General features: G+C 44.6%; 2 protein-coding genes across 3 annotated transcripts; one reads left to right on the forward strand and one right to left on the reverse strand.

Annotated features, from left to right (window-relative positions):
• Positions 1 to 315: 315 nt before the first annotated feature.
• Positions 316 to 6,735, reverse strand: Rps27 (ribosomal protein S27). The gene is made up of 4 exons (XM_077706390.1): positions 6,602 to 6,735; positions 6,091 to 6,199; positions 5,103 to 5,213; positions 316 to 446 (listed from the first exon to the last, which is right to left on the reverse strand). The coding sequence occupies exons 1-4, from the start codon at positions 6,605 to 6,607 to the stop codon at positions 418 to 420; spliced, it is 255 nt and encodes an 84-aa protein (XP_077562516.1). The 5' UTR covers positions 6,608 to 6,735; the 3' UTR covers positions 316 to 417.
• A 360-nt stretch (positions 6,736 to 7,095) lies between these two features.
• Positions 7,096 to 21,091, forward strand: LOC144178492 (ras-related protein Rab-8A-like). 2 transcript variants are annotated; one of them, XM_077706393.1, is made up of 8 exons: positions 7,096 to 7,258; positions 7,748 to 7,808; positions 7,902 to 7,962; positions 8,049 to 8,126; positions 8,879 to 8,968; positions 10,438 to 10,554; positions 11,692 to 11,718; positions 17,200 to 21,091. In XM_077706393.1, exons 1-8 carry the CDS (start codon positions 7,135 to 7,137, stop codon positions 17,290 to 17,292), a joined length of 651 nt encoding a protein of 216 aa, XP_077562519.1. In that variant the 5' UTR covers positions 7,096 to 7,134; the 3' UTR covers positions 17,293 to 21,091. The 2 variants fall into 2 exon arrangements, with proteins under 2 accessions (XP_077562519.1, XP_077562520.1); XM_077706394.1 differs by lacking the exon at positions 11,692 to 11,718 and having other exon boundaries at positions 7,100 to 7,258.
• The last annotated feature ends 931 nt before the right edge of the window (positions 21,092 to 22,022 follow it).

Consider the following 22,022-nt stretch of genomic DNA (forward strand, 5'->3'; position numbering starts at 1 on the left):
TGCAATTTTGTCACACTTCATAAAAGAGAGCCGTGCTTTAAAAAGAAAGGCACCACTAATTCCTAGTCAGCCTTTCCTAGGGAACACACAATACCCAAATTTTGCAGTACCTTGCAGTGGCATAAACCACGCTAAATACTCAGACGGAAAATTACTTCCACCTACACAGTGCTGTTCCATGAGCCAGCGGGACTATCAGTCCCACTTTAAACTACTGGATTGGCATTAGATTTAACACACACCTTGGGTGTACATAACAGAGGTGCAGTGAAGAGTTGGCAAGAATACTGCCACCCACAACACTGAAAGCAAATGTTGACGTAAACAAAAGAGCCGTTTATTGAGAAGAATGTTAGCACTGCCGCAATGGTGTGGTACTGGACCGTTTATTTCGTTTTTACACCCATGTGCCAGGCCTTAGTGCTGCTTTTTCCTGAATGAGCACCCTGCAGAGGAAGAGAAGAGAAATACTGTGAATAAACACGCGGCATCAAATGGCATACACAGTGGGAACGTCGCTATCATGGGTTACTAGAAGGAGAAAAAAGTGAAAGACTGTTTTGCACCCCTTCAGATTTGATAAATGCATCACTACGCAAATAGGTACAAGAAAAAGTGGTGCGGCTTAAAAGTATCACGGAAACAGGAGAGCAAACCTGCACCAATAGAGGTCACAAGTGACTTTCTTTGGCTCTTAGCTCTTCTAAGCCACTTATCTGGTATAACCACTATCCACAGCCCTTGCCAACAAAAATAAAAATTGTTGCTTCAACACAAGGCTAAGAAATTGCACTGATAGATTGGAATCAAGTAACCAAGCAAGTTACCGTGCCAACAGTATCAAACCGAAGAATGCCTACAGTGCATAGGTTTATTTGCTTCCCTGCTAGATGGAACTGCATCAAACGCTATCAGCCCAACTACATAATGCAGCAGCACAGAAATCTGCAGAGACCTCACTGCACCATACGCCACTTTGTACCTGAACATAGCCGAAGCACTGTTATCGCTGAAGCGTATAAAATTTTAATTGCTGGCTGTATGAAAAAAAAAAAGCAAGGTCACAGACAGCAGCTCCATAATTTGAAACTGCAAAACCCTGCCAAAAGCAAGTTTAACAACACGTGTGGCTCTTTAACCAGAAGAGGACATGATTATCAAATCACCACTGCAAAAGTCCAAGCAAATGCGCACATTACAAAGATAGCCTACTTGCTTTTGTTCAACAGGCTTCCAAAATTGAATTCTGATACATAAATAATCCTCCAAAAATAGAATGCCGAGATCAAAAGGGGAAATACGGGTGCCATTTAGACAATTTCCATCCAATTTGCCACAAAGGCGTGGGCTCAAATCTTCAATTCAGTGCAGCAGTGCGGCATCTGCACCCGTCTCAATGGGTTTAAAGATTAACTACAGCTCATCTGTTCGACATCCATTACCGATTGGAACCTTGAAAGATAGCGACAGCCTTGCCGACGAAACACTCAAGCACTTTTTCGTACTGCATAGTCTGATGGTTTGCTGACAGTGACCATGTAGCTGAACCAACCGCGTCTTGTTTAGGTGCTTTGCTGATGTTTTCGAGGTTGTTCTTGAGAGATAGATCAGATGATTGCTTACTCTGCTTTCCCATTATCTTAACCAGTAGACTCAACTTCACATGGCCACTACGTGGAGAAACCCAGGATGCCAATGAACACCAGTTTTTGAGTTCGTCATTCATAGATCATGTCAATTTTGGCATCACACAAACCTTTGTCCCCACAATTAATTATGCCTAACAGATGCATGAGTAAAGATTTAAAAAATCCAGCCCAGACGAAATCGATTCTCGTATTTACTCACGCAATTAACACTCTCCCAACTTTAGCCGTTAAAATTTGGTTACTTTTGCCCTTGCGTTATTCAATAAGTACACTCCAAACTTTTGACACCAAGCCGGCCGGCGAACGGCCGTACTGCAGCCTTCCCACTTCACTCACTCCCACTGATGATGATAATGCATGCAACCCAGAGCAATTTCTCGGAGCAGTAATGCTCCGCATGGGGAATTCTCGGCAGCAAAAAGGAAAAGAAGAATGTTTATTAGGTACAGGGAATTTTAGGAGCCGTAGAGCAAAAAGGAAGAATGATGTCAGTGAAATGGACCTCGCATCATTACTTTGTTTTCTTTTGAAATGTTTCCTGAAAATTTCATCACGACCGCTTGCAATCCAGTTCATAAAACAGAAGGTAGCATACAGGAAACGATCTACATGAGAACGATCTAGTGAGGAATGAAGCGGCACCGACTGAAGCCTGTTCACATGTATTCCTGTGCAATACACAAAAACGTATTTTATGTGTGCCTTTGTCCACGTTCTGTCAACATAAGATGGCACCAGCAGTCACGGCACTGACCTAAAATTACCGCAATTATCCAACAATGCGTCGTTTTTTGCATATGAGCCGTTTTAAAACTTCAGCATTCATAGCAAGCATGCTGTTTGACCCAAAACGTGAAATGCGTAGTCAAATGCTACTCAGCGGCCGATCTAGTGAAATTCAGCTAACGCTGAAACTGATTCTCTTAACGACGTCTGCATCCGGAAGGCTACGCAAAGGAGACATAGGTGGCGCTGGCTGACACCCAAAGTCGATCAGTAATACACGTAAAGGTCTATCAGCTACTGAAAGACAATGCATGGAATTCGTGAGAAACCTGAGGGGAAAAATGCTAATAGGAAATTTTCGAACCTAGAAAAAGAAATTTTTCTCCCCAGTGCGAACATCATAGTCTTACATCATAGACAGCAGGTCAAAACAATGATCCGTGCCTAGCCCCAAATTTTTTTGGCAGACGTTCCAGACATTCAGTGACAAGCGTAAATTGCTTGTTTCTCTGCTTGTCTTGTGCTTTAGTCTGCAATGGGCCGAAATGACAGTTAAGCGGCCACTTTTATCATAAAGGCTGTGGAGTACGTAGTGGAACAGGAACCGCACTGCATGAGGCATTTTGGAATTGATGTCTGCGTGCATTACTGGCAGAAACAGCAGAAGCTGCCCGCTACTATATGGGGGGCAACATGCCTTCAGGGGAACTTCTTTTATTTGTTTGCAGGAGTTTTCTTTTGACACCAACAAAACGCTTGGGGGATAGAAGACCGAAAAATTTCCTGGTGGGGAAGAAGGTCTTGGAATGCGAGAAACCAGCGAAAGGCAGGCTGTGTCGTTTCGCATGAAATGATCAAGACGCAAGTGCGAGCTAGGAAAAATAGCAGTGCAAAACCAACTTGCAAAACGAGTAATGGGCGGACAACACGTTTCACGCGACACAATGCAGTGTGCTTGAGATGCATATCGCTTTGTCGGCGGCAGCCTCCTTGCTACAAAGAAAGGGTAGTGGAATTTCACAAGTTCCCGATTTGCAACAGGGTGACTCTTGGTTCCGCCTGTGGCGTGACCAAGAGCTCATCCTTTCGCAAATCGCGAATGCCAACCAGACGCCTATCAACTTCGACACGCCCTTGAGCAGGTCAGTCGAACAAAGAGGAGCACATGGTGTGCTCTTCAAAACGACAAGCGTCGAAAAGCAGCACTGCATGGTAATGCTCGCCATCACAATACTGGAATCTCAAATGCAGTGGACGGCAGCGAGGTCGACCACTTTTGGGAACGCAATTCGGAAGCGACCTGAGACCTGGACGACGAGTCTAGCGACTTGGACGAATAGTGTGGAGCATTGAGAAACAATAACTACTGTAGTGCAATAAAAACACTGCTTGCCAACAGCATACTGTAGAAGTAAATTATCCAGTGCATTTCTTTTTTTGATTGCAGCCTCCTTTGAACATTCTGGAAATTTTTTTTTTTGGAAAATTACCTCTCACAAAAAATTTACCCCTACTTTGTTCAGTTTTACATAAAAAAAAAAAGTGTGTCCACTAAGTGAGCAAATACAGCGGCGACTGCTGTGTTACTAAGACTGGAAATGGCCCGAATGCACCTAGAACTTTTTTGGGAACCTCCTCAGCCTTAACGAGTACTGGCATAATATTTACCTGTAGCATTTTTTGCCCTGCTGATGGCCACCCAGGTTTAATTATCACCAGATAAGCCAGAGAGGCACACGAGAGAGCCAACTGCAGTGTACATAATTATGCACAATCTCACTGTTTCAGCTTGGCCCGCCTCACGACATTACTGTTATAGTGCACCTGAACCTCACTTGTCCTGTAACAAACCCCAGTGACCCATGTCACGGATTGCCTGTGCACAAAATCGTGGCATGCACTTAGCGCGAGTACTGCCGCATACCTGCCAACCTGCACAAGTAAAAATTTGGAAGACTATTCCTGCAAGCTGAGGGGGGCAAGCACAGAATGTTCGGACACTTTTTCACCGCCTGTCTGTGGAGTAGATTTGTATAAAGCACGGTCTGGATTGAAGACCGACAGTGAACAAAATTTCCAGTGCCAAATTGGCAGCTGATGATTGGGACTCCATCCTTTGCATGGATGGCTGTGCTAAATATCCACCACCACGGTGGTGTGGCACTGAGCGTGTTGGGCGGTGCGAGCGCACTGAGCGTGTGGTGTGATGACACTGTGCAAATGATTTAACGTGAAGCAATCCACATGTGCAGAGGACAACTTCCCCAGGGTGGAGGAAACTTTGCATCCACAGTAACATTGTTTTCAACTTAGCAGTATTGTACATACAGCACCTCAAGCAGCACTGAAAAATTCTCACACGAGATACCACTAAAAAACGTTTGGTGTGCACACACTCTAGATCCGGTTCAAATAAGCCACCTAACACCAACTCGAACCAATGGGCACCTTTAAAACCATGTCAGTTCTCCAACGGTAGCATGACAAAACCTTGCATCAACTGATAACTACAAGTTCCAATTTCCTTCCAGTACATTCATGGCCATCACAGACTTTATACGGGGGTAACGTAACACTGCTACCCTTGATCAAAGCCCACTTTCATGATTTACAATACAGGACACCTAAAAGTACCTGTAACAGGCACAGCTTTCTTAGTGCCCCGCACATTCCTCACAGAAAAAGCACACAACTAGCCTCAACTTTTCCAACACTTGAGCAGCTTACCTTCAGTTAGCCTAGCCCGACCCCCTGTTGGCTGGCACAGTACTGTAGAACATCCGACACACAGCACAACTGTCTGGGCATGACTGAACACGGTTGTGATCTTGTAGCAACCTGCACACAAAGGAAAAGCAGTGCACCTTGAAAAGACGCGGCGCTTTCAAAGAAGGCACTCGCAAAAACAGGACCGCTATATTTTCGCGACTACAAAAGACCGTCGCGAGAGCTTTACTTTGCCCGAGCACTCCAACAAATTCTCGGCCAGTTGTATAGGTCGTCCGTGAGAACACTCGGCAACGCACGCCGAAAGCTCACGCAAGTGGGGAAATGTGGCTGCGCTTTGGCTTTGACAACGGTAGCAGTGAACCATTTCGCCCAATCAAGGGGGCTAAGTTGCACACACAATCCACATGGCTGCCGCCACAAAGCCATCGTGTAAGTAACAAGCTTCTGGGAACATTTAATCAAGGAAGTTATGAAGAATTTGTTTTTTGTTCAAGGAAACGAACTTATGTGACTGTGCTCGCCACGGACGGACGCTAAATTTAACAATGGCGGCACGGCATTGAACTGCCGGAAACTAGCGTCGGCATCGCAGGTAATACCGAGCAAACCCAACGGATGACCCCAAGCTCAAAATTTACAAATCGTAGCGCGGGGCTGCTACGGGCAGCAAGTTCCACAGCTACGCACAGAAGCCACCCGGCGCTGCCACCAGTCCAAGGTAAGATCTATCCAAATATCGAATGCATTGCACGTGCGCGCACCAGATTGTGTTTAATTCCCTTCTGTTGCTCTTTGACGAAGAAAATGGACCACCGCTAGCCGATGTTGAACGAGTTAACGCAAAGCGCCACACGTTGCCTGCGTGACGGTTAAGACTTGCATACACATTTAGGTACACGTCGATTGACGGCACAACCATGGCTTCCCAGACCGTTGAGGCAGTTTGACAACGAAGCGGCCAAAAGGAAAGGGAAAGCACGTTTACCTGGACATTTCACATCCATGAAGAATGACTTGGGCTGCTGGACCAGCCGCTTTAGCTTGCACTTCCTGCGCTCCTCCTCCGGCGAGGGATTCAGCAAGTCCTTAGCGAGCTGCACGGGCAAGAAAATACAACCAAACATTGACGGTATGCCAAGCGGCACGGAACCATCTGCGCCACAACACGTAACAACACGCAGGGTATGTTTAAGTGCTTGAACTTGACCTCGCGGCCCTTAAAACTGCAAACGCCGACATCAGCCTGCCGGCGATCGCGGCATTTTACATGGCAGTAGCCGCAGTCATGCCCGGGCAAGTACGGGCAACTCCGCGCCGCATTTAGGCTTAGGGGGAACAACGTGACAACAAATACTACGAAACAGCAGCGATTTTCGCTTGATAGCTGCTTCGTCAGACGTATTCGGCAGGACGTGATTTACTGAATGAGTGCGATGCCGACATAATTACGAGCGAACTAACACGAAACAGAATCCTATTTCTGACACGACACTCACAGGCATGATTGCCGACTCGAGCACACACGGCGAAAGGAAAGGATACGGGGCGAATTATTTACGCGAAGGGACTTGCTTGATTCGCGATGCTGCTTGGGGTGACTGTTGGAGTTTTTAGTTTCGGTATTTTCGGGCTAAAGCTTTGTGACAGAATATGATTCTTTTAGTACATAGCAATTTGTTCAACGTTTACTTCAGTTCCCATAATCCCCTATGAAAAGTCTTAATTCACTATACAGGTGCTGTTTATTTGTTGACCGATGGAAACTTCTTGGGAAACGAGGGAAACTGGCTGGAACTTTCCACAGTCGGGTTATGCCGTCATGCGAATAAAGTGTCCTAAACGTTATGTAAATAATTATTTGAAATACTCATTTACTTCAGTTTTATTTTATTGCTATATGGTTTTGTTTGGGATAAGTAAGTTTTAACTGTTTTAGCACTTTTAACCAATTCTCGCTTGAGGGTTCCATACAACGGTAGCGTCGGATGTGACGACACATTGTCCTCCTTTTCCGGTTTAGTTGCCTGACATGGCGAAATCTTACGATTTTTTGTTTAAGTTGCTTTTAATAGGAGATTCTGGAGTTGGAAAAACATCTATTTTGTTCAGGTTTTCTGACAACAAGTTCGACGGAAGCTTCATATCAACAATAGGTAACCTGTCATTCAATCCTTGCTGTTTGATTCGATCCATGAAGCGGGCACCTCGCGTGATCGTCCCCATCGTTTGCGGCTTTCGCCGCTTGCAGCATAAATATGCAGATTCAGACTGGAATGTACCATTCAAAATAGTTATCAAAGCCATGTCTGTGTCGCACGATCTACAATCGAATGATTAGAAAGGCCAGAAATTTTGGCGCATTCCTTTAGACTCGGTCGTATTCGCCGCTGACACTAATAGCGTCGTTGATTGCTGTGTTACTGCTTATGCGTATGGTGCGATCTGCTTTCAAATGGTTTCATAAATTACATTTATCTTGTGTCCGTAACGGAAGCGTGAGGAGTAAGACTGGGGAATCAGGTACGCCTTAATGACATTTTTGGCGGATGACGTGACGACAGCTGGCTATGAGACTGGAAACGCAGAAACCTGTTTCGTTTATTCCGGGCCACTTACAGTATGTTCGCCTGCTCTGATTGTAGGGATAGACTTCAAGATCCGGATTATTGAAATCGACGGCAAAAAAATCAAGCTACAAATATGGTAATGTCATTTTCACTGCTTCGCGGATAGCGAGTGTTGAGCTCGGCGGCGATGATTGACAACCTGCCAATCTGTGATGCTTGTTTTATTTAGGGACACTGCCGGCCAGGAGCGCTTCCGCACGATAACGACCGCATATTACCGAGGTGCTATGGTGAGCTTCATCTGTTGCTACCGCACTCTTTTTTCTTTTCTTTTTCTGCCTCGGTACTAATTGATTTACATGCACTTCGCTTGCAGGGCATCATGCTCGTCTACGACGTCACAAAAGAGAACACATTCGAAAACATAAAAACGTGGATCAGGAATACAGACGAGGCAAGTGGTCACCGCGTTTTCTTATTGGCTGCTTCTAACCTCACGGCAGCCGCGAGAATGACCGCCGAGAAATTCTAACGGCAGTTTTCATAAAAGCTGGCTGGCCTAAAATTCGATGAATATTACCTCTAAATGTAACCCCACATAACCTAACCTAAGGTGACCTCACCATACATCATGAACTACCCTAATCCAGCCCAACTACAACAAACCTAACCTAACTCAGCCCTATGACACTGAACACAATCTATATTAAACCTAACCCAACCCATTCTAGAATCTTGTGCAGGGATCCTTTGATATAGTAATAAGCAGAATGAAAAAAAAAAAGAAGCATAAACAAAGTCGCAATGAGCGGAAACTTCAAAAATTCAAGAAGCTTTAAAAAAAACGAAACCCTCCTCCTTTTTGGACTCGAACCTGAGCCTTCTGGTTTAAAAGCAAGTGAATTACCACAGCACCATGGGACAGCTGTCAAACAAGTTTTCAGGAAATATTTGTCCCAGAGAATCTCCAGGTGGAAAGCTTAGCCAATCATAGGTGACTGCCGTGAGAAATTTCTGGTGGCAGTTCTTGCGGTTTCCGTTATAAGAGACATTACCTTTCTTATTTGCGTGGTTGTCATCGTCAGCAAACAGCTCTCTGGTTTCACTTTTGTGTATGTGCAGGTGTGTGTGTGTTCCCTTCATGATTACTGGCTTAGTTATTACTTTATTCATCCCGCTTTGTTCACCATTTATTTTCACCACCAGCACGCTGCAGCGGACGTTGAGAAGATGATCTTGGGAAACAAGTGTGACATGAATGAACTCAGACAAGTCTCCAAAGAGCGTGGAGAAAAGGTGATGTTGCGTTAAAGCTCACATTCTTGACTGACAGGCATTGCAGGGACATTGAACTGCAGTTATATGTCTTTTTTCCCTCCACTGTTTCATTGTGCAGTTAAGCTTATTTAACCTCCTATTTCACTCCTTAGCAAATGCCTGTGTTTTTCATCTATTTGCAAGCAGCAGGAGAGAAAGTGCTGTCAGGATATGGTTCAACATCATCTGAATGTTCAGATTCTTTACGTCCATCGGTTTCAAGCTCGAAATAGTTTTACTTAAAGCAAAGCCTATGTAGGGTAAATGAATTTAAAATCCATTAATTAAACGCCAGCCTGTTTTGCCAGCGTATTGCCACGGCTGACATCATCTCACCAGCAATGAAAATGGTGCAAGAGAATTGGCGCTTTTAAGCTCACTTTTATATTTGAGAAATGCATGTAAATATAGAGTGAAAAAAATTAAAGTATGGGCTTTGTGCTTTAATTAGCGTTTAAATCTGTCTTCAGTTCTCCTTTAAAGGAGCACTGACACGAAATTTCATAGCTGGGGTAATTATGTAAAATGCTTCCTTAGTATTTCTTAGCAAGTTTCAACAGTAACTGTTCAGTGTAACATAAATTAAATTCATTTTAATCTTTGTGCGCACGAAAAAACTCAGAATGGATACCCTTTTGCAATCTACATCAGCATGACGCCATATACTCCTCCTGGCCTCAAACAGCCAGTGTGAGGGGTACCGTGACATGGCCAACGCGCTGGCTGCGGTTGGTACGTGCTGTTCCGCTGTGTATATCACGTCACAGTTTTGGGACTGATGTCGTACTGCCTGGCACCTGGAGATGGTGGATGCCACGGCCGGTCTGCGCGAGCGAGCGCGCGTCCACATTGGCAGTGGTGCGACGAGAACGGTGACGTCACGAGCAGCCTCCTGTCATGGCGGCCGCCTCGGTGATCCTTTAGTCGAAACCGAAACTGTCACAAATGAACGAGGCTGTAAATAATTATTTGCACTTCTATCAACCGTCTAATGTGCCATTCTATGATTGGTGGGCTCCTATACTTGGTGACAACTTAAGAACGGCACCGGAAGTTGCCGCTGTGCCTTATCACCGTAGCCGGATGCTTTTCCGCGCGGCGCAAGTAGGGCGTTACTGGGAATATTTAGAACATGGCGTGAGCCGTTCCCGTGATTTTTTGGACTTAATATGCTTATAAACGACTCCAGTGACGACAAACAAACTGCGTGAGACTAAGCAGACGTTATCACGCATTCATAGCAAACCCCTTTCAAAACGCCCGCGCACTGACGTCACGGGTCTGGCGCTTTGGCGGAGTGATACACTAAATGAGGTGGTGCCGTTCTTCAGTTGTAACCGAGTATAGGCATTCATAGCAGCGAAAAAAATTTGACACGAAAATTTCGTGTCAGTGCCCCTTTAAGTAGGGCGCAGCACGTTGAATACCCTTCTTGCTCTTTATTGCAGCTCGCCATAGAGCATAATATAAAGTTCATGGAAACCAGTGCCGTGTCTTCGATAAATGTGGAGGAGGCCTTCTACACCCTCGCGAGGGACATCAAGGAAAAGATGGAGCGGAAAGTGGTAATACGCTTTTTTCTCCTCCATTTTCGTGTCTCTTCTACCAGCTGTAACACACTCGATGATTCGAAAATTTTATTAGACACAGGCTCTGACAATAGTCCTTTGTGAGAAATAACTCATATAATTTACGTGTGAATTCCATCATTGAGAATACCTTTATGGCTGCTAGTGTAGTGGAAAATGTAGGAAAAGTAAAACAGTTTCACGTTGCTTTTTTGTCAGAAAAGGACATCTCGATGAGTTTAGAGTGCTGAAAAACACAAGCTGCAGTTTAAGGGGGCAGACTGGTCTTAGAACTATTTTTTTTATTATTTACGATGCAATTTTAATGAAACTGCCCAGCATTATGGAGTTTTTAGAGCTACTAACTTCAAATCTGCAATTAGATACTTCGCAGGTTGATTATTGTTTTAGATAATTAATGATTATTTGCCATTATTTTGGGTCACAATTACAAAATAACCACTCCATACAGAATGGTGATTACCCCGTAACTAGGTGTACAAATGACTAAAGAATAAGTACAACTTTGGAATGATTTTTTTATCTATTTTTGGTCATTTTACAACACACTGAACTTCACTCCTCCCGCGTTCTGCCAGAAGCGGCTCAGAGGTGGCGTCAATTGGACACAATAATGATTTTCCAAAGCCTTCATTTGAAAAATTTGTTTCCAGCATTGTACTGTCTCCACACATTTAGGTGTCAAAAGCAAAAAAAGTTACAGTTGTACCTGCTCTGGGTGCTGAGTTATCCAAGGGCGAAATGCTAGCTTAGCGTTGCAAGACAAGTGCTGTTTCACTATCGAATTCTGTGCAAACTGAGCTGTAGAGTGCACTTTAGAATGCTATTTGCAATAAAATGTGGTGTCTTATGACGAGGAAATTTGCAGACTGATAGAAAAATGGCTGCGGATGCCGCAAATGCCCTTTTCCAAAAAACGGTTTTTTGACTGTTTTTCGGCCCCAAAGACCCATCTGCCCCCTTAACTGTGTGCAGAGGTTTCACGTGCGAGGCCTTGACCTGTGTTTGCTGGGTAGCAGCTGTACGAATTCTTTCCGGAAATGTGCGTTCTTCTCTTGTGGCTCACAGTTGTTGACTTCCCCTCTCTCTCTTTCCGCCGTGTCTCAACGCTAGTTGGGTTCCATGATGGGAGCACATAAGGTAAACGTCCAGTCATGTAGTTCGACGTGAAGACTAACGGCTTGTGCAAGAGTCCTCCTTGCTAGTGCATTTGGCATGCTTGCAGCTAGAGTGTGAAGCACGTTTGTTTTGGCTTCCGACATCATCGTTCATCTGGTAGCTGGCACGCGTGGCTCTTTACAAGGCTGAAATAATGCCGAAAGAGCCCTGGTGAATGTACCAATAGAAGGGGGCCAATAACGGCAGCCCTTTCTGTGGAGTTAGCAGTACCGTTAAGCGCTTGTTTCATGTTGCAAATGCTCTTTTGCAAGATAGCTTTTGTAAAGACATTTCAGGCTGTTTTGTCGGTACAGCACAGCGCACATATAGCTTTACCATTCCAACCTTTACGTGTATGTTCTGAACATGGTTTTTAATATTTGACAAGTTTAAAATAAGGTATTTTCCATCCTGCAATGACTAAACACAGGGTTGTACCAATGAATGAACTTGAAGGCACCAAAAAGACAACATACAACATTGTTTTATTTGAAAGACAGGGCAGTTCATAGCTTACTGCAACATTGTACAGCATGAACAAATGTTTCTATTATAGAGGAAATTGCATTTAAAAGGACATATTTCACACTACATGCTCCCTAGGTGGCCTTACGACGTACCAACACAGCCCTGCGACATACTCTGTGGAGCAGAGAGAAAAATGGCAGTCAGTACTTTGACTACAAGTGTATGGATGCAGTCCAGCAGGAATTACCGTATTTTCCGGTCTATAAGTCGCACCTTTGTATAGGTCGCACCCCCCTCAAAATGACAGTTTTTCCGAAAAAAAACCGTATATAAGTCGCACCGGTGTATAAGACACACTTGTTAAGTAGGTAAACTCATAGTGAATCAGATCGTTAGACACTGCAGCGAAAGTACATGGGTGCGGCGGCCGCCGCCTATGCACGCATCCCCCAGTAAGGCGGGCAGACAGGTGCATATACCGTCTAAAGTCTAGACAGAACTAACTTCTCAAAAATGGTTTATTGATACACACAGATGGCATGTACTTACAGTTGGCGTTTAGTCAAAACCATCGAAGTCTTCTTCTTCCGACTCGCTAACAAATAATTCAGCAACTTCAAGTGAAAGTTCTGCCAGCGCATCACTGTCTCCCTTTGACTCGCTGATGTCTTCTGCTCCAACATAGTCACCACTCGCAGACCGGATTAGTCTGGCCTTTATCAACCCGGCTACAACTGTTTGTGTAGAAATGAGTCCCAAGAGTCGGAGACACATTTATTTGGCCACGTCTCTTGCGTGCTGTCGGAAATCAGCGCAATAAAGGTGTCATGGCGGATGGAAGTGACTCAAACGGAAGCGGCGCGAAAAGTGAAATTGATCAAAAGCAGTCATTCTAAGAATTAGCAGCACGTTTACCTCCTTCAGAGTAACTCTCTGTAATAATTTACAAGCTGCGTTTTGTTTTTGCAACCCAATTTGATGTTACTTTGAATTTATTTTGAACTGTATCTACTGCGGATGGCATAAAGTGGCGTGCGGTTGTCGCAGGCCATTATCATTGCTTTCGACTAGAAAAAGCTGCAAATTCTTTGGTTTAACGTCCCAAAGAGACATATGGGCTATGAGAAACGCCGTAGTGGTGGGCTTGGGATTCATTTAGACCATACAGCTGTGTCTCAACGTGCGGTGGCCATGCGTGGCCGCCGCGAACCGGATTTATCCCGTACATAAGTCACATCGGTGGATAAGACGCACCAACAAAAATTTCAGAAAAAAAACCACAACTTATACACCGGAAAATACGGTAGTGAAGGCGCTGTCAGTTATTCAACCTACTAAGCATAGTAGTAGAGCGCTCCACATCTGTAATAGCTTGTAATAGCTGTCAAGTCCAAGATGTTCGAAAGTCACTGCCATTTCTTTGCAGCTAAAAAACAACCACGCAATAGTGCTGAACTCTTCTCAAGCTTCAACACTTTTTCTCACAGTGACTGTCTGCAGTTGGCTGAAGTCAGCATGCTATTGCTTTTCGAGCTCTACACTGTTCAAAATAGTGCGAGCTCAATACAGGACCAACAGCAGTTTTACCAGTAGGTGGACTAATGAGGAACAGTGTAATTTCCGTCTGCGTCTATGAGGAAGCATCAGACTGTTTCAAAGCAAGTTCTGTAACATGTCAAGAGAGGGCACCACAAGACTGCAGTCACAGAATGCACCTACCTTTGTAGGTCAATAGACGTCGTCCTGCATGGATCAGCAGCTGTGCAACTGTTGCTATTCTGACCGCATGCGTTACCACATTTGCGATTTCATTACGAACAGCAAGTCAAAACAAAGAGCAAATGTGAAATTCTGCGTGAAACTGATGAAATCTGCCACAGAGACATCCGGTGTGATTCGCAAGTTTGCGGCGATTCGTGCAAGGTATTTTGAGTGGCACACGCGTTTCAAGAGCGGCATAACATCACTGCAAAATGACGAGAAGCCAGGAGGACATTCAACAAGCTCAACACACGAAACCATTTCGCAACTTGTGCATGGGGATCATGAAGAGCTTCCGTGTCAGCAGAGCTAGTCTCGAAACTTGTTGATACTGCCTCGTAATAGGTCGTGCTCTTAATGTTCCACCAGTGCAACACGTTTGGCTGACCCATCTTGTAAAGTTTGCCAAGGGTGGTATTCTCGTGTTTGTCCGTTCTGAAAACGTCCGTTTTTGCGTCCGTTTTATTTGTGACGTACTTCCAGCTGTAGGCAGGCTTTTGGTTGATTTTTGCAAAACTGTTCTTGTAAACACATTTTAAACGACTGAACCTATTTTAAACTATCTTTTATGTGTTTGTTCCGCCAGCGAAGCAACAACAAGGCGACGAAAAATCGTCTGCTCCGGGAAGCCGCGGCTCAACACAGTAGCTCGCCGTATTTGCAAGGCGTCACATCTGGTTGTTTGCTTTTAGCCAATCAGAACTTGCTCAAAACGGGCACTTTGAAAAGGACACAAAATGGACAAAACACGAGGATACTGCCCCAGTTTCGTGATGTAATGTGGCAAGGCTGTTCTTATTTTGTAACGCTAGCTGAAGTGTGTTGAGAATGAAAGAAAAAAAAACGGGACCATAGTGCCCCAGTTGAAGGTGTTATAAAACAGCATGGAATGCTCATTTATCCACCATGCTTCAGGCTATTTTATATGTCACCGTGGTTGAAAGCATGTATTTTACAAAAGCTTTTGCACCTTTTGGTGGTTCCATGCCAACCAAGCATGCAATGTCAATACCAGCCGTGTTCGGGAAAAGTGTAACAACCACTAGTTTTCGGTATGCTTTCTTTCGTGCGTGCGCATTTGTGTTTAAGGAGCCACAAATGTTGCAAAGTCGGACAATTGCTTTGTACGCTACCATCTAGCATGCAGCATCATAGTAAAAAGGCGTGAGCAGCTGTCTCCCAACTTTAGTGCATCCATGCAAGCAAGCGGCTGGTTCTTTATTGGGATAAGTTGGACTTGTCGCGTATTGCCAACAATCCTAGAGTTTGGTGACCGAATTCACAGTGTCTGAGGCCGTGGTCCCGCATGCAATACTGCCCTCTAGGGGTCCAGTTGCACATTGTCTCAGCATAGTCACTGCGTTGCGTGCCTATTCTAACTTTTGAGCTCTCACGTTTTTTTTTTTTTTTGTCTGCACAAGATTGCGCGAGCATGGAGTGCACTGCATATTTTGAGTTCGCTCCGCATTAACTTAAAGGCCAACTGCACTCGAGTTTTTCTTTGTCCGAATTTGATCCAAATAAGTAGTCTATGATCTTAAAATCAGCATGGTGAAATCCTAAGCTTTGTAAGCACAGGGCACACTAGGTACCGTCGTCCAAAGTACCTCCGAGCAGGCGACGTTTGCACCTGGTGGGGAGTCGCCGAAACAAGTTCCGAGCGGCATGTGACGGAGGTTGGGGAACCTGTCCCGTGGAGCTCGCGCTTCTCCGGTGACTTGCACGGCGTTCTGTTGGGCGCAGGGATGCATTCGCCTGGGGTTTCTCTGCTACACCACCGCACTTTACCGCCGTCGCCATCACATGTTTAAAACTAACCGCATAGGTAGCAATATCCACCTTTCTTTCTTTCTTTTTTTTTTTTTTTTTTTTCAATGCAATCAAAGAGATAGCAAGCCTACAGACTATTCGTGCACTTGCGAGCGTTCTGGAGTTAGCAAAACATTTTTTTTACTTGACAGTACTATTTTTACTAAAAAATGCAGGAAACGCGCACTTGCTATTGCATCCATCACAGAAAAAAGGATCTTTTATAAATTTTTGACCGCTTGCACTTCCGCGTCCAATATTTGCCATATTTGGGCTGGCCCAACGCCACATCCTTCGACCTGTTTAAAAGTTTGACGACCTAACTAGAGTTGTACACGCGGGTATAAACATTTGTGCGACTTTTGCCTCACTAGCTAAGTGAACCAAAATCAGCCTTGCTCGTGGTAACAAATATCGGCCGTCGTCTTCGTGAAGTGTGAATGCTAACGAAACTGCTTCTATCCTAAACAATAAACTACTTTTTTTAATTCCCAAGTGATATATTTACCCTTGTGTTAGATTTAGTTTATTTCAAACTACAATGTTTTCAGCAGCACATGTCTCTGGTGAAAGTAGAAACCAGCGGTAGATAGGTAACTTTTTTTGTGTTTTAGTGCATCATTCAGCTGTGAAAGCTGGCTTATAGTTTCAATCCACTTGTATTATTAGATTCTTGATGTGTAGCTAGGCGAAAGATACTGGGCCGGCATTCACGAAGCTATGTACGTAATGTACAGTAAAAATAGTGATTGATCTCCCCGCGTGTGGTTTGTTCCCTTTAAAGAGAACGATGTGATAGCCGAGGCGCCGGCTAACCGAAGCTGCTTTTCGATATCGTGCGAGCAAGTAGCTTTGTAAATCAGGACCTGCTTTTTTACTTGCAATTACAAGGATTGCTACTCCGGCAGTTATTCTGATGGAAAAATAACTGTCGGAAGGTCTACTTCATCTCGATTGATAGCAACGCGATGTCAGAATTGCGCTTAACTACATTATTTTGGGCAAACCTTAGTTGAAGTTTTTCTCTGGACATAACAGTGCGAAACGCGTTGCTACCACGCGCATTTGAAGGCCGCTCTGAGTGGCTGCTTGACGGCCACTTCCGTTTTATCACATATGTCTCGCCCGGCCGCCGTTAATGGCTGCCTTTTCTGTTCATTTTCGGTTCCGAAAATGCCAATGACACAAGACGTTTGCGTCGCGCACATTCATGTTTGAAACGCAGTATTTTGCACTTCGCCCTCTTTTTGTGTGTACATTAGGCGACGTTACTTGTACGTTGGTGAGAATTTGAGTGCAGTTGGCCTTTAACACAGCACCCTAAGCGTTGCCTCGACGATGAGCTAAGCTAGCGGATGGCAGTGGAAGAAAATGGAAGGCACGACTCCGCTAACGTTTGCCCGTCGACCCCCATTTTCCTTCCAGGCAGCTCAGGCACAGCCCAAGCCCACCGGCGGGCACCTACACTCCATCGAGCCGACGCGCAAGAGAAGCCGCTTCATGTGCACCATCCTATGATGCCTGGAATTGTGGAGGAACTTAGGGGTGCAATAACTTGTTTTGGTGCCTATGGATGCCAGCCACGGAGTCTCTCATTGCACGGTGACCACTTTGTGCGACCTCCGGCGACATCGTTTGGAGGGTCCGCACTTTCTCACTCGGTAGTGTGCATACGTGAGACACGGGAGCACATTGATGCGTGCGTGTGCGCAATTGTGCACAGTTGTCCCCCCTTTTTTTTTCTACCGCATTGAAGAAGAACAGTGTCTGCACGGATAAACACCACGTGAATGGCAATCAAACAGGAGGTGCACTTCGGTCTTCCACGCTACTTCCTTTGTTGTACAGCAAGTGATCTTTGTCTTTTTCGATCTCTGTTTTGTCTCTTTTTTTTTTCTTTTCCACTTTGTTAGATGCAAGCGAAGGTCTTTTACTTGTTACCGTTGTTTGTGATGTGTAGAGAGGGTTCCTTGAACTGTGCAGCTCCTAGCTGATGGTTGGTCCTCGTTTTTAACCGTGTGTGATGAAATTGCTGCAGGGTGAAGTTGAATGTGATGGGACGTGTTAGTGTTTTGCGTGAATTTTCACTGTTTCTGAATGATGTGAACTGAATTGTCGTTGCTTCAAAGTAGCCCAATGCGAAAGAATGGTTGGTCTCGCTGTGTGCTCTTACCAAGTCTGGGGTACAGCACGTGATCTGCTATTTTTGTTTCACCACCTTTCACGCATTCAAAAATGCTGGAGCGTCTCTGGTTTCATTTTCGCTAGGGTGACGTGGTATTTAGCAGCCATCCTGCCTGACTGCAAAATGCCTTACCGCTCACATTGCTAGCCTAACAGCCTTTGTATACTTGAGAAGAACAGTGCAGTTGAATCGTTAATTTGACCATACCGGAACAGTTTCATTTGGTTAGGTGAAGCGTAAAATTGAACTAACGGTCAAAATGAAAAGCTGCTTACTCTGATTGGACCTATGAATCGTATCACATTAAATGGTAAAGTCAAATTAACGAAGGTTGACTGTACTTGCGATCTGTCTGCGTCCAGCCCATCTGCTTCTGCACCAATGTGTGCCTGATACTTTTTTCTTTTTCGTTTTTTACTGGATGCTGTTTTCTTGATCTTAAGTGAAACCTGTTGCACATTGCAGCTTTCAACATATACTCACACTTTTTGCTTTACTCAGTGGTGTGTACAAACCGTCAAGGTTTTACAAGCAAGTTTGTAAGCACCGCACCACTTCCTTCACATGCCGAAATGCTCCTGCCACGTTAGACGTGCGTGTTATTTTTACCGTGGCGAACAGTACTGCCTTGCCAAGTTTACTTCTGTGTGGTATGTTGTTTTTTTGGCGCACGGTAACAGCAGACATGGCAAATTGTAAATTGCTTGACTTCTTTTTTTTTCTTTACATTGTGGGGATGCCTTTGATCAAGAGCAACGCCACTCACTGCTGTGTATTGGTCTCACTCGTGTAGCAATCTTGTAACACGAAACTTACTTTGATGCAAGTCATTCTCAGTGATATCTCATCTTCCCACAAAAGAATGCTTTAGCTTGCTTATATTTAATGAGATCCTTGCGACACCTAGGTGACACTCCCGAGAAAAGCTGCTGCTTCACTCCGTTATCTTATTGCCACCCCACCTCTGTATCTCTGCTCCACTAAAAAAAAAATTTTAATGGATGTCTTTTGCGATTGGGTCCATTGACTACAGCTGTAGGCCACAGGGAAATGTGGCTGTGCTTGTAACTGTTCTGGTGACATGAGAGTGTGATTAGTAAAGGAAATTCTTTTGCAATGTGTTTTAAGGTCTTTCCAAAAACCCAGACTCTGTACTTACAATGCCCAGTCCATCGTTGTCTGCGGCAGGATTGAAGGCTTCTCCAAATAACCTCTACCACGCTTTTTTTTTTTTTTTTTTTTCAGAAGCAGCAGCAGTTTAACTCACTCACTCACTCACTGCTTCCAAATGGTTTCTGTGTATTTTCTCTCTCCAATTAGCTCTTTGCATTCTCGCTATTTGCATTCCTCGCATTATAGTAAGGGATGCAAATAGCATTCTGGTATTTAACACAACATTTGCTCATGTTGCTTCGGTGCAAGTTATTCTTGATTGGGATTTTACGTTTCAGGGGCGTGTTCTTCGCAATGCAGTACTGCTACCGCATGATCTGTCGTTGCAAATTGACCCTACTCAAGCCTTATGCATCTGTGTGCTGTATATGAAAAATTGTTTGCCTCGATCGACTATCATTGTTCACTCACTTGCACACACACTCATAATGCGACTGATAAGGTTGCCCTATTTTGCTGGGTCAGCTTGGCCACCTCCCTTCTCCTCTCATTTTATATCCACTTGCTGTCACCTACAATCATTACTGGGGACATTCCCCAATACGCTAGTGGTGACATGGAGCTTAGACACCTGAGTGCACTCTTTCTCAAGACTGGTTCATGCACACAAGGTTTTATTTTGCCCTGCCTTCTGAATCTGATGTACCCCTTCTCAACCAATGAATTCCCGGGGTTAACACTAAGCCAGCCACTTTGTGTAGTGTAGTCTCAAGGTGTTGCCAAGGGGGTTACCTGTGTAACTGAAATGAGCAGCGTGATAACAAGCGGCTCTGTGCTTCACAACAAACAAATAATTCTTCGTGCTCCCAATAAAAAACCATGTGCATGGTTGACCTAGGCGATTCAGCTGACAATCTGAAGCCTGTTGTTCAACAGCCCGTATCCAATAGGAACGTCTCTCCAGAAAAGGTGCAGGCCTTGTCTAACAAACGTACTTACACAACCGTCGTCTTTTTGAGATGTTTCTAGGTCAGTGTGTGCTTTGGAATGTACTAGTGGAAAATTTTTTTTTTGAAAGTGTGTGCGTGAAAAGTGAAAACGGCCGTATCTAGAGATTCCGGTGCAAGTTAACGATCCCCAGCAGGTCTAAATTAATCCGTAGCCCGCCACTATGATGTGCCTCATATCCTAGGTACAGCTTTGGCGTGTAGAAGCACCTCAATTTCGATATTTTTAGTATTTTTTGGAAAGTGCGTGTGTGTAGGAATGAAACTTAACGGTTGCAGTACTTGTTGCCGTTGAGCCCTAGTGTTCGCTGCATTGCCTTTGGCACACTTGGGTGCCTTGGCTTGAGGAAAGCTGACAGAGGCAGTGCACGAGGTTTTCGCACATACTGCCTACTCTTTCAGAGCGCAAGTGTTTTTGTATAGTCCTACTGCGATGTTTGTGCTGCAGTAGATAGCTGCAGCTGCTCCCTGTTTTTGGAGCGGAGTGTAACCTCTGGTGATATTTTGTGAGAGCAGTGCTGTTGTATCGGGCCTTGGTGCGATCGCAAGAGTTGTAAGCAGTACATAAAATCCCTCGTATAGGCTATTAAATTTTGAGTAACGAGCCTGCAATAAGGTCGCTAATGGATGTAATCACTACGGCTTACGTGGCAAAGACTCAAACGCAAGTGGCAAGAAGCAATGCACTACTGTAAGCCACGTTTTGTGTGCCTTTGCTCCTTCTTCACAGTGTTTCCCCGCAGGGATTCTCAGGCTACGTTCCCTATGGTGTGTTTTCATCAGAAGACAATGACTACTCTATTGAAGCAGTCACCACTGCGTTCATAATTTTTTTTTTTAAGAACAGGCTGTGGGTTTGTTAGTCACTGGACAGTATTTACCGATCCTGGTCAGATTTTTCTGTGCTTGTTACTCTGCACGTTTTTTGTGTGACTGTGAAGAGTATCAAAAATGGATGGGCAAGACAGAAGCACACCATACTGATCCTGTCAATAAATGTTTTTTTCTTTTACTGCTTGGCAACTTGTAGTTTAATGGCATGTGCAAGTGTTACTTCTGATGCAGCAAGTCGTTTTAGCTGAGCAGCCATAACTAATTTTTTTAAGAACTAGTGCCGTTTCCACTGATCTGTGCACGACCATTCCTAAATACAAGCAGAAATCTGCCACAATTCGTGTTCAATCGGCATTCGGCAGTGGTTGTATGAGCGGAACTGAAAGGGTATTATGTTCTGATGCCTGATTGGACAGTAAGTTAAGGTAAGGGCCTGACAGTAAGGGCAGACAAAATTAGCCGCGTATCTGCTCCTTTTATGGCAAATGTCAACAAAAGACGATAGTCGACTGGCGCTCCTGGAAAGTAAATTCCTCCTCCCTTCTCTTTCCCGCTCACCTCTCATGCTGTTCCTCTCCCGTCTCGTGCCTCCCAAGATAACACACTGAAGGTTTGCTCAAGTCAATTTAAATTTGCTGCGTTCCACTGCTCCAGGTGTCTCGATGCCAGCGCTGCTGTACAGCGGAGACGCGTGTGAATCCAGGCACTGTACTACGTTTATAACCACGTTGCCCTACTGCACGTGCTTTCCAAGCAGAACGTGGAACCTATCTAGTGAAACCTTTGGTTACTGTTGCCGTTTGATTTCTTAAGGTGCCGCCAGAAGTTATACTGGCACGGGCAACAGCAGGAAACGGAATAAATCTTTTTGTAGTGTTTAATTTGCTATCACAAAAACCAAGCATCCATAATTTTTTTAATACAGCATACCTGCCAGGTTTCCCGAATTTTCAGGGAGACTTTCGAATTTTCATGGTTTTGTACGATTGTACGACCGAAACAAAAATCTCCCGAAAACGCACCCGACTTTGGCCAAATCTTTCCCAGTCTGGCCACAATGCACTAGAGGTAGTATACCTGACAATCCAACACGACACCAATTGGCATCG

The sequence above is a fragment of the Haemaphysalis longicornis genome, unplaced genomic scaffold, assembly GCF_048455015.1.
Source record: "Haemaphysalis longicornis isolate Haplotype H1 unplaced genomic scaffold, Haemaphysalis longicornis Haplotype H1 scaffold_4, whole genome shotgun sequence".
NCBI classification, from domain to species: domain Eukaryota; kingdom Metazoa; phylum Arthropoda; class Arachnida; order Ixodida; family Ixodidae; genus Haemaphysalis; species Haemaphysalis longicornis.